Raw genomic sequence first — 11,332 nt, forward strand, 5'->3', positions numbered from 1 at the left:
TGAACTGCTGGTCACTCGTTCCCACTAGTCACCCACACCAGCCTCCAGAAGGAGGGAGTTACACTTCTCCTTTCATTCTCAAAAACAAAACCGTGCAGCTTGTTGAGAGTTGTCACAGTGGAAGTGGAGTCTGGACTGTGGAGAAGGCAGCATCTCCATATGTCAGCTCACTGACCTCTCTTCCCCCCTCCACCAAGAGGTGGTCTCCTGAGTATGTTCTCCAGTGGAGGGGGCCAGCAGGGACAGACAGACACCACCTGGTCTGAGAACTCTGCCCTCAGCGAGCTCCTGGGTTTGCCCTTGAGGGGAGGGCCACCTCAGCTGGTGATGGCACTGCCCAGGACTGAGACAGCTGAAGAAGGAAACTGCAGTCCCCGTGGAGGTCTGGGCTAAGCATCTTCTAGGTGGTGAGAGGTTGCACAATCTAGGGCCCATGCTCCCCCCAAACCCCACCCTGAAGCCCAATCACCCATCAACAGAACAGAGACCAAACAAGGGGAGGACAGAAACACACTGCCTTTTATTTGCTTCTTTCAGAATACTGTACAAAGAGGGAGTAAAAATCCTATTCACACTGTCTTAGAAAGGATTTGAGCTGAAAGTTCCCTATAATACATAGGATGAGGGTTGTGAGGGAGGGGGCACAAGAGGCAGAGGACAAGGCGCAGTGGCCAGCCCTCTTCCCTCACACTTTGTGGAGGGACCAGAAGGTGTCTCAAGCACACAGGATCTCGAGCACAAGCACACCCGGGCTTGTTCACTCTCCCCTCATCCCCTCCTGAGCCCCACCTCTTGGCTCCTCTCAGTGGCCTAGCTACCAGGAAGAGAAGCTCTAGGGCGGCAGGCCATGCCCACCCAAAGAGTGCCAGCTCCAAATGATGCCCTCAAGAACAGGAAAAAGAAAGGGCTGATCAACCCACACCAACAAAGCACCACGCCCACGCCTGCACTCTGTGAGCCCACGAGGACCTGGGGTCCAGCCAAACGATGCGAGCAGGGAGGGGAGGAAGGGAGGCTGATGGAGGGGAGGACTTCTACTAGAATCAGAGGCCACGCTGGGGCCTTTCTTTCCCAACCCAATTCTAAAGGCAGTTGGTGTATTTCAAGTCAGTGCAAAGTGGCTTTTGTGGGATTCCTACCCCGCTCCCTTACCCCCTCCCATGGCCCTCATCAGACCACACTGCTCTTGCTGAGGGCTCATCCATCCCTCTGCCTCAACATTACAACCCCAGACACCAATCTGAGTTCTCTGTGCCTTCTCCTCTAGAAACTGGCTCAAGAACGAAGAAAAAGAGCCTCCATCTGTAACCTTCTCCTTTTAGCTCCCCTGCAGCATCACCATCCTGACCTCTCTCCACACACACACAGCCCCCAACCCCACTGGGCTAGGCTAAGCCAGAGCCTTTGGGGGACTAAACTACCCCTGATTACTGCCCTACTCACACAGTACCTTCTCCACTCCCAAATGCCTAAATAACTTTTCCTTGATCTTTTGTGTACCTAATGGACTTGACTTGGTGGATAGACAGACATTCTGTCCTGAAAGGTAGAATCGCATGCACTGACTCATAAGTTTTCTCTCTCTCTCTCTCTCTCTCTCACACACACACACACACACACACACACACACACACACACACACATTCTCACTCTCTCTGAGTGTCAACCAAGAGAATTGATAAAGTGAAATATAATCTAGAGGCTGTACCATTCCCTCTGCCCCCCCCGCTTGGGGGGAGGGAGGGGGTTAAAGTGCATTGGCCAGAGTTACAGTGAATGACGGAGTTTCCCAACATCCTCTGTCCCTCCTCAGCCCAAGTAGGTGGGCCCACTGAAGTACCACACAACCCCTCTCACATTTATTCTCTATCCAAATGGGAAAAATCAAAAAGGGGGCAAAGCCACTGAGAGAGGAGGGAGAACAGGGAAGAACCCCCCCCCCCCAAACCCACTAAAGGCTACTCTGTTTTGACTACAGGGGGCAAGGTGGGGGAATAAGGGGAAGGGAGAGCTTTAACTAGGCCCACAGGCTCAACACCAGTCTCTGGGCACCTGCATGGAGGCCCCCTTCATCTTCATCTTCTCAGATTCCCCTAGGGCAGGGCAAGGAGAGAGCTGGGCCCTCAGTACTTATTAATCCCAAAAATCCGGACGCCATGGAGCTGAGGCAGCTTGGGAATCAGCACACTCATCAGAGACACTGTGTTCAGGATGAAGTGGAGCTGGTCATATTTTGTATAGAAGCTGGTTAGGAAATACCTAATTGGGGAAAAAGAATGAGAGGTATAAGCCCTTGACATGACTTCATCCTTCACTCTCTGAAAAGAAGGAAGGTGAACAAAAGGCGATTCGATTTCTGAATTGTTAGTGAGGACGAAGGACAACACCTTCAACTCCCTGGTGGTTACTGAGGGCCCCTCAAAGTACTCTGTCCCTTCTATATATTACCCTTACCTCCTCTTTGCTCATGAATTGATCTCATGAGAGGTCAATGGTTAAGGCACAGAAAACAAAGAGTCCTCCTCCAGGGACGTAAAGCCTCTGCCAGTCCCTCCATCTTTCTCCCAAGACCTATTACAGAGCTAAAACAGCAGGAAGGAAAAGGCACTACGCCATGTCAGGTCCTAGAGCAATTATATCCCATTCTTCTATTCAGAAGAGCAACCTTGGCCATGTCTAAGGTAACATGAAGCACCCATCCCTGGAACTCACAGCACAATCGGTGTGATGGTCAGGAACTTGCGGGAGGCCGTGAACTGTACCCCATAGTCCATCTGTTCCCAGTGAGTAAGCAGCCGTGCCTTCCCCTGGTCAGGTGTCTCAAAGGGTGTTCCTTTGACTGTATGTAGAAAGATGTACATGCCCTGGAAGGAAGGGGACTTGTATCAGAGAGATCCCATAGAGAGGAGGGAGTGACACACATAATCTGGAAGAAGGCCATGGGATTAGGAGCTCAGTCCTGCCAGTGCAGGGCTGAAGGCTATGGCCAAGCAGCAAAGACTGTATGCTCTGGCAGATGAGCAATGAGGAGAAATCAGAACCCTAGAAGATGACTCCATGGCTAGCTAAAGGGACAGGGGAGTAGAGTCAAGGCCCAAGTCAAAGAGTACTAGGGGAGAGGGGAGCAGCAGAAGCTTCGGAGGCCCAATGAAGATGGCCTAGCCCTGGACTCCCTGATGCTGGTTAAGGAGCATCTTCTCACAGGTGATATTAAGGAAAGTTGGGTTCCTGTCCCTAATCTCTTTAAAAATGAGCAGAGGGCTGAGCTCCCTAAAGATAATACCAAAATAAATCTGGTTTACTGATTTAGGCTGTAGGGGATGGTCAGAAAAGAGGGAATCAATAAGGGAGAACAAGCACAGATTCCAGTCCAAGAAAACAATTGATAAAAAGCAGTGGGAGGAAAGGGATCAACATAGGGCCAAGAGTTAGGGATTCCTGGGTTGCAGACATTTTTCCTGGTCCTGAGCTCAGCTTTCAGTGTCTCTCTTATCCTGTGTCACCATCCCTATTTACTTGCTTTTAATCAAAAATCTCTCCTGGGAATTTATACAGCTGTGCAGGGGGAGGATATGTAAAGATAAGGAGATGAGATGACTTCAACTACCCTAAGACTCAAATCAGAGCCCCGTCATTTGTCTAGCAGTAGGTAAGAAAATACCTGCGATTGTCCCTATGACAGTCAGCCAGAACACCTGCATGTCTGGAACAATCACCACACCTGAGCAGGCTAGGAGTACAACCAGTATAGTCAGGAACTAAGAACTAGGAATGTAGGAAGGATCCTCACCATGTTGTGGATGAGGTTGGTGAGGGTCCAGACGACTGGGACACTGACAAAAGGGATACTGAGCAGCACAACGTGGAGGAGCCCGATGGCCAGCACGTACGAGAGCCAGATGCCTCGACTGTTCATCACCCTTGTATTGGGGTTGACCTCACTGTGCGCCGTGCCCACATTCATCTTGCTGCCCCTGGGGCCGCCGCTCTGAAACCAGTACACAGGGGTTTGGAGGTTGACACAGGCTCAAATGTTTGCTCTGGGCTCACCCAGCACAAGATTCAATTTCTCCTGAGATGCAGGAGGCTGTAATACTCTGCCTTCTCCTCCCCATTGATCCAGATTCTCCCCCCAAAAAGGTAGCAGAAAAGGTTCTTCCCTACCCCTATCTAAAGGCCCCCTTCTCTTATCCAGTTAGTTTCTAAGCCCGGAAGAGGGAATAGGAGAGACAATCAGTATGGACTCAGCTCAATATTTCATACTGCAAGGTAGAGATAAACACTGCCTCCACTCAGCCCTCCCCCCACCCCCACTGGAGCAAGTCCTCTGGGAAGTCAGGGAGCCGGAAGCAGCTGGAAGTGTCATTCCCAGGTCCTCTGATCTCTCCCCACAGGCAGAAGAGGAATCTGGAATAGAATTCAGCAGGAACCTACAAAGGAAAACCTATTCCCGGTAGTTGTTGTAGCCCCTTCCCCCCAAATCAGAATGGAAATAATCTTTTCCTCCAAAAACCACAGAAGGAAAAGAAATTACCCTTAGCAGAGGGCCAAGGACACTCTTAAAGAACCTTCCCCCTTTTCCTCTAATCCCCATCTCTGATGGCAGCACAACAGGAACCCCAACTTCAAGGTTGCCCCAATATCTCAGCAACAACCTGGGCCTCCTTTCTTTTCTTCTCCGTCCTCCCAACTCCTACCTCAGGGGATACAGGACCAGAAGGAAGAGGGGGAGGATGGGACCATGTAAGGGCCAGCAGCAGCAGCAGAAGTGTCCCTTCTCTACAAGCCATTCCCCAAACTGATAAATGCAGGCTGCTCCTACCACAAAAGGTCAGTGTTGGGTTAAGAGATCAGCAAGCAAAGACAATTTCTGCAGCTGCCTCTCCACCTAGATGGGGAGAGGTACTGGGCAACCCACCTAGATGTGCCAGTCTGAGACCCTTTAAAGAAGTTATCCGGATGCCACCGACCCTGGGGCCAAGCCTCGGACAGGCACGGCTCCCTCATTATTGCTGGCAATCTTCCTGATCCCAAACACAAAAGAAAGGGAGCTTCCTGGCCAGTATCCACCAAAGTTTTTTCTGTACCTGGAGCCAGCCCAGGTCAAGAACACAAAGCTGTACCTCTGTGCTGCTTCCTCCCTTTTCTGCTACCACCCCTGTTAGAAGGAAGTAGCATCTTTTCACACCATTAGTGAGAGCCCACCTGTGAAAGCCCAACAAGCTCTCTCACTATCCAGGCCATTCATTCCCAGGTACAGGAATTGGAAAAAATCAAGAGTCAATGCATTCAGAAGTGGCCAGGCAGCTTACTTTCTTAAGCCAAGGTTAAGGGGTTAAGAGCCAAGGACAAAAGGAAGACCCTTAAAAAAAAAAAAATAGAAGTTTGTGTTTACACATGTTTAAAGAAGTATTAAGCATGGCATCAATGAAGCATGCTGAGGCACACATATGTAACTGAGGTGACTTTCCTAGCCTGTGCCCCTTTATGAGCACCTCCTAACTCTGGTCTATGGGCCTCAGTCTTCCCTTTGTTCTTACTCGGAGCGCTCCACCCCGTGCCAGGACTCTGCAACATACTTCCCTTCAGGTCCTACCCTTTGCCAGTTCTCAACTGGGGAACTTCTTCCATTACCCTGACCCTTCTCCCACAGACCCTGATTCACCTCATAGAACCTGTCATCTGTTTTCTGTTTAACAAAGTCTCCAGGGGAAGCTCTCTTGTCCCTAGTTTAGCTGTTCTTGTTTCCCTGATGACTCTAGCATCCTGGTCAAGGAGGGAAGCAGATACTATCCCCCCTCTGACTAGAGGAGCCTTTACTGATTGCTCAGGAAGGGAAGCGCTGACAGCATCACCCATTTAAGATCTTAGGGGTGCCTGAAGAGAACACACAAGGCTTTCCCCTAAAGCAATGGTCTCATATCTCTTAAGGACATAAGGGTATGAGGAAGGTGCCACCAAAGAACATCACCCCAACCATACAAGTCTAAGAGTGAACTTGTCCTATTTTCTCATCCAAATGAGCGGATCAGTTCTAGGAAACAGTCCACCTTTGCCCAGAGTTACCACAACATTAGGAGCCAGATAGCTTGGGCTCAGTCTCTAAATTTCCTAAGACATTTAGGGCAAACCTTCTCCCAACACACAACTCACTTTTCCAGGCTTAAGGTTTTAAGATCTTAAAAAGAAACCTTCATTCTCTGTAACAAACACAAATCCACATAGGGTTACAAAGTCCAAGGAAATCTTGCCCCAGAGTGAAACCTAGATAGGTTAAGTTTCCAGTGGGATTAATCACTATAGCCTATTAAACCTGGTAATTAAGCCAAACAAGAACACAAGAAGCTAGGAAACTCTAGGTAGCTCAGTTGTTTACTGGCCCAGGCCTGGGAATAAGAGGATGGAACAGAGGTGAAGGTGTGTGTTATTCCCCAGACAAGGTACTTCTGGGGCAGTTTGATTCATAAGAACCAATACCTGGGGACTCCCTAATTCCTGTTACCTTTAGAGTTCTGACTGTGATCCATCTACTCACTATCTAGTCCTTAGGGTTGTGTGATCCTGGGACCCCAAGTATTATGGAGAATAAAATGAAGCCTCCTTCAGGTACTGGGAAGGAAGGAGCTATCAACTTCTAATGACAAAGAGAAAGAGGATAGAGTCTACTCTAGGACTCCAATAATACCACAAGTCCAGAAAAATACACCCCCATTAGAAATGACAGGAATATCAGCAGCTCCCAGGATTCTTTAAGATGGGTCCAAGAATCATTCTTGAGCCCAAGCCCTTAGGACCCATATAAAGACCACCATTATCCTCCTTTACTTGGCCCCAGCCAAGTTTTTTACATCACCATCTGAAATTATCCTCCTTTTTGGCATTCTTTGTTCTCTCCAATCTTCCTTCTCTCCCTATTAACTCCACCCCCGCTGCTTACAAAACACATATAAGTTTCTTGAGTCCTTAAAAAAAATTCGATCCTCATTTGATCCAATCATTTCTGCCATCTATGATTTTAAGAGGCTTTTCCTTTTCAGTTAAACTCCTTGAAAAAGCCATCTACATTCAGTGTGTGCACTGGCTCTCCTCTCTTACTCTCTTCTAAACAAATCCTCAGGACTTCTAAACAAAGTCCTCCTGACTTTCATCTCATCATTCAACTGAAAAGGCTCTCTTCAAAGTTATCAAGGTCTCAACTAGCCAAATCTAATGGCCACCTAATCCTTCTCAGACTTTTCTTGCAGCATTTGACACTATTGATAACCACCTCTTCTGGATAGTTTTTTCACCTCTAGATTACCAGACCACTTCTTAGTCTCCTTTGTTGGTTCTTCATCTATGTCACACTCATTAACTGTTATGCTCAAAGCATAACATTGAACCTCAAAGGTTCAATCCTGAACTCTCTTCTCTTTTCCCTCTGTACTCTATGACTTGGGGATCTCATCATCTCCCATGAGTTTAATTACCACCTCTATGCAATCTGAGGACTGGTCCTGAAGCTTAACTTGCCATGTCTAAAATACAATTCATTATCTTTGCCCCCTCAAGCCTACACCTCTTCTGAACTCTCCTATTCTGTCTATGGCACCACCACCTATCCAGGAACCCAAATTCACAATCTCGTGTTCTCTTCAACTCACTCTCACTCACCCACAAATAGAATCAGTTGCTAAGGTTCTCCTTTCTCTCTCCATGTCTCTCACACATATATCCCCTTCTAGCAATTCACAGAGCTGCATCTCAGTTCCCTTATCACCTCCTATTTTGACTATTACATTAGCATCCTAAACATTCCATCTCAAGAAGAGACTCCAATACATCAATCCTCCACATGTAGCTGCCAAAATGATTTTCCTAAAGAACAAAACTGATTCTTTCTTCCTTCCACACTCCCACCACACTAGTGGCTCTTATTGCCCCTAAGATCAAATGCAAATACCTCTATTTGGCACAGAGCTCTTTTTAGACTGTGGGTCCTTTCCTTTTTTCCACTCTTCTTATACATTACTTCTTCTGTATACTCTACAATTCAGCCATACTCTTGCTCCTCAAACAAGAGCCACCATCTCCCATCTCTGTGCCTTTGTACCTGCTATTCTCCCATGTCTGGTATGCTCTTCCTCCTCCTCTCTGCCTCTCAATATGTGGAGCTTCCTTCAAGACTTGGCCTAAACACCCCTTTCTTTTTTTTTTTTTTTTTTTTTTTTTGAGATTTTTGCTTGCTTTGGGTTTTCTTTTTTTTTACATTTCATTTATTTTTTATTTATTTATTTATTTAATAGCCTTTTATTTACAGGTTATATGCATGGGTAACTTAACAGCATTAACAATTGCCAAACCTTTTGTTTCAATTTTTCACCTCTTACCCCTCCACCCCCTCCCCCAGATGGCAGGATGACCAGTAGATGTTAAATATATTAAAATATAAATTAGATACACAATAAGTATACATGACCAAAACGTTATTTTGCTGTACAAAAAGAATCAGACTCTGAAATATTGTACAATTAGCTTGTGAAGGAAATCAAAAATGCAGGTGGGCATGAATATAGGGATTGGGAATTCAATGTAATGGTTTTTAGTCATCACCCAGAGTTCTTTCTCTGGGCGTAGGTATAAACACCCCTTTCACAGAAAGCCTTTCCCAGTTCCCCCAGAGGCTAGCAACTTCCCCTCTATGGGATCTTCCTTCTACTCTGTATGTATCTCATAAATACCTATATAGAACATGTTGTTTTCCTCATTAAAATATAAACTCGTTCAGGACAGTGACAGTCTTTTCTTTTTCCTTGTATCTCCAGTGCTCAGCATAGTTCCTGGCATACAGAAATCACATGTTGACTGATTAATAGCAGGGGGGAGAAGAAGAAAAAATAGTAGTAATGCCTCTCATCACAGCTGTTACACAGTTCCCAGTTTAATCCAGGTTGAATAATTCAATGAAATTCTCAAATGCAACATGTAGGTAACAGATATGGGAGAGCAGAAACCACCAGGAGTCCCAGGGGAGAAAATGAACAGAGGAACAGACAGACAAGACAGAGGACCTTATGCAGACCTGCTGTTAAAAGGCCCAACAATTTGTATAAATGTAATAAGTCTAATAATGTTTCCCATTCCTGTAGTCCAACTACTTCTAGAGACCACCAGCCAGGAGGGTCTATAAGGATCAGGGTGAAAAGAAATCCTGCAGCGAGTCTGCAGAGAATTCCCCTGCCCCCTTCCCGCAGCTGGGGCTGAAAAGTTCTAGTGCCCGTGGCTCCTTCATTTTGATTTCATAACCGGATCTGTGCCAGACTACAACCTGGAGGATTTTATTAGCCAATTCCCTTGCCAAACCACTCTTCCCAGAACACAAATCTTTTCCTTGCTGGACACCAACCTGACACCAGCGTGAGATGCCTGGGGTCTGGAATCACACAAGAATGCCCCAACCCCTGCAGCCCTCTCCCTCTCCACACGCCGCCTCCACAGACCCCAAGAGCAGCCGAGATGGAAGCAACCTTTAAAACTACTCTTTGGGAGAAAATTCAGACCCTTTCCTTGCCACCCAAGCGAGGAAATGTGACTCCCTTCCAAGTAACTAACCCTCCTCCCCTCGGTTTTACCCTTTGCCCTGTCTCTCGAGCCCCCTCTTCAACTCACCTTAGAAGCCGTTCCTCTCAGACTAGCAAACAGCTGCTTCAGTACACAGCTAGAGGTAGGGGGAGGAGTTGGGCAGAGAGAGGGCGAGACGAGGAGGAGGAGTTTTCAACTAAAACTAGGGACTTCGGAGCTAGGACCTCCCCACCACAAAGACACAGCTCCGCTGCTTCCTTCCAAACTCCAAGCACTCCCTCAGTCCGCGCTAACCGCCGCTCCCGTCCGGATCCCAAAGAGCCCGCTCCCTCACCGCGCTACCTCCCCTCAGTCCCACGCACGCGGCCGAGCCCCCCCCCCCCCCCCCCGGGCACCCCCCCCCCCCCCCCCCCGACATCCCACCTATATACACAGGACCTTCCTCTCTCCAATCACAAGTATACAGGAGCAAACCATTCCTTCCCCAAGATCTTTCTCTTCGATTCTCCCCAATACACAGCTTCCTAATCACCTGTCCCAAGCCCATCCTCATGACTCCTCAAAAGTGTTGTGAATCCCCCTCCCCCTGAGCCCCTCATACACATAGTTACAAGGCCCTCAGCCTTGACAACGGCCCCCTCCTCAGGCCCTTGCAAGAACTAGTCCACAACCTCCTTCCCCATCCTCTCCCCGCGGGACACACAATCGCACCGCGCCTTCCCCGACACCCTCTGGACACACGGACATACCCCTCCTCTGGCACATAACACCCCCCACCTCAGCCCCCATCCCTCTTCTTTGACCTCGCTTTACACATACACACCCCCCTCCCGCCTCTTACACATGCGCACACTCCCTTGCCGACTCTTCCGACCCCCCCAAGTCCACGCCCCCTCCCCGACACTCTCTCGGACCCATTTTACTCCAGCGCACGCCCTCTTCTGATCTCACTTACACATAACACATGCCCCTTCCTCATCCCTCACCCCCACCCCTCTTTTCTGACCTCGCTTTACACATACATGCCCCATTCCTGACCTCTTACACATGCGCGCACACCCCTCCCCAGCAGAGAGAGCTTTCTCTCCCCGACCCCTCCCTGGCAGCCCCCCTCTTGACCCTCTTTGCACATGCGCATACCCCTCCTCTGACCCTCCCCTTTTGACGCCCCTGTTGCACATGCGCACACCCCCTCCTCCGAATTCCCACTTCGGCTCCCCTCCTCTGAACCCCCTTTGGCCTGACCCCCCCCATCTTGAACATGCGCACACATATCCCGCCCCATTTTCGAGCTGAGGTTCTGCTCCCCCCAACCCGGACCCCAGGCACCCCAGCTTTTTCTCAACCAACTGCCCCCTAGCCTTCCCGCCCCCTCCAACCCCTACCCAGCTTCACCCTACCATTCAGGGCCAGACAGTCGAGGAGCCCAGGGCGGCGGACTGGAGGTGGCCGGGGGCCGGGTCTTCTTGGAACAGTAGTAACTACCTGCGGCGACAGCAATAAGAGCGACAGCGGGCAACCCCGCTGGCAGAGTTTGGCACGTCAGCTGCCCACGACTCCTGTGATGTCACCGGCAGGCGCCTGGCCCGTGGCCTCCTGGGAATTGTAGTTCTTCATCCCACCAGGCAGTCTCTCCACGAAATCACACCTTGATTCAATAGTAATTCTCTCTTTCTCCCCCTCTTCCCCACTCCCCCAGTCACTCTCACCTGAAGATCTGCCTCCGGAACCACAGGTTCGTTTACGCTACCGTTGAAACCTCTTTCTCGAG

At 49.0% G+C, this 11,332-nt stretch overlaps 1 protein-coding gene across 5 annotated transcripts; it reads right to left on the minus strand.

Moving 5' to 3' along the window:
- Positions 1-500: 500 nt before the first annotated feature.
- ORMDL3 (ORMDL sphingolipid biosynthesis regulator 3) lies at positions 501-11,117 on the minus strand. 5 transcript variants are annotated; one of them, XM_012548349.3, is made up of 4 exons: positions 10,962-11,117; positions 3,791-3,988; positions 2,713-2,864; positions 501-2,259 (listed from the first exon to the last, which is right to left on the minus strand). In XM_012548349.3, the coding sequence occupies exons 1-4, from the start codon at positions 10,962-10,964 to the stop codon at positions 2,124-2,126; spliced, it is 489 nt and encodes a 162-aa protein (XP_012403803.1). In that variant the 5' UTR covers positions 10,965-11,117; the 3' UTR covers positions 501-2,123. The 5 variants fall into 5 exon arrangements, with proteins under 5 accessions (XP_012403803.1, XP_031822061.1, XP_031822062.1 ...); XM_031966201.1 differs by lacking the exon at positions 10,962-11,117 and adding an exon at positions 10,600-10,620; XM_031966202.1 differs by lacking the exon at positions 10,962-11,117 and adding an exon at positions 10,311-10,331.
- Between the last annotated feature and the right edge of the window lie 215 nt (positions 11,118-11,332).

Source organism: Sarcophilus harrisii, chromosome 4 (genome assembly GCF_902635505.1).
Source record: "Sarcophilus harrisii chromosome 4, mSarHar1.11, whole genome shotgun sequence".
NCBI lineage: Eukaryota > Metazoa > Chordata > Mammalia > Dasyuromorphia > Dasyuridae > Sarcophilus > Sarcophilus harrisii.

Excerpts from the sequence above, each read along its gene's own strand:
- ORMDL3 (XM_012548349.3), bottom strand. Across the intron at positions 2,865-3,790 it reads CCAACCTCATCCACAACATG|GGCATGTACATCTTTCTACA; the intron begins GTGAGGATCCTT and ends CCTTCCTTCCAG. Across the intron at positions 2,260-2,712 it reads ACCATCACACCGATTGTGCT|GTATTTCCTAACCAGCTTCT; the intron begins GTGAGTTCCAGG and ends TTCCCCAATTAG.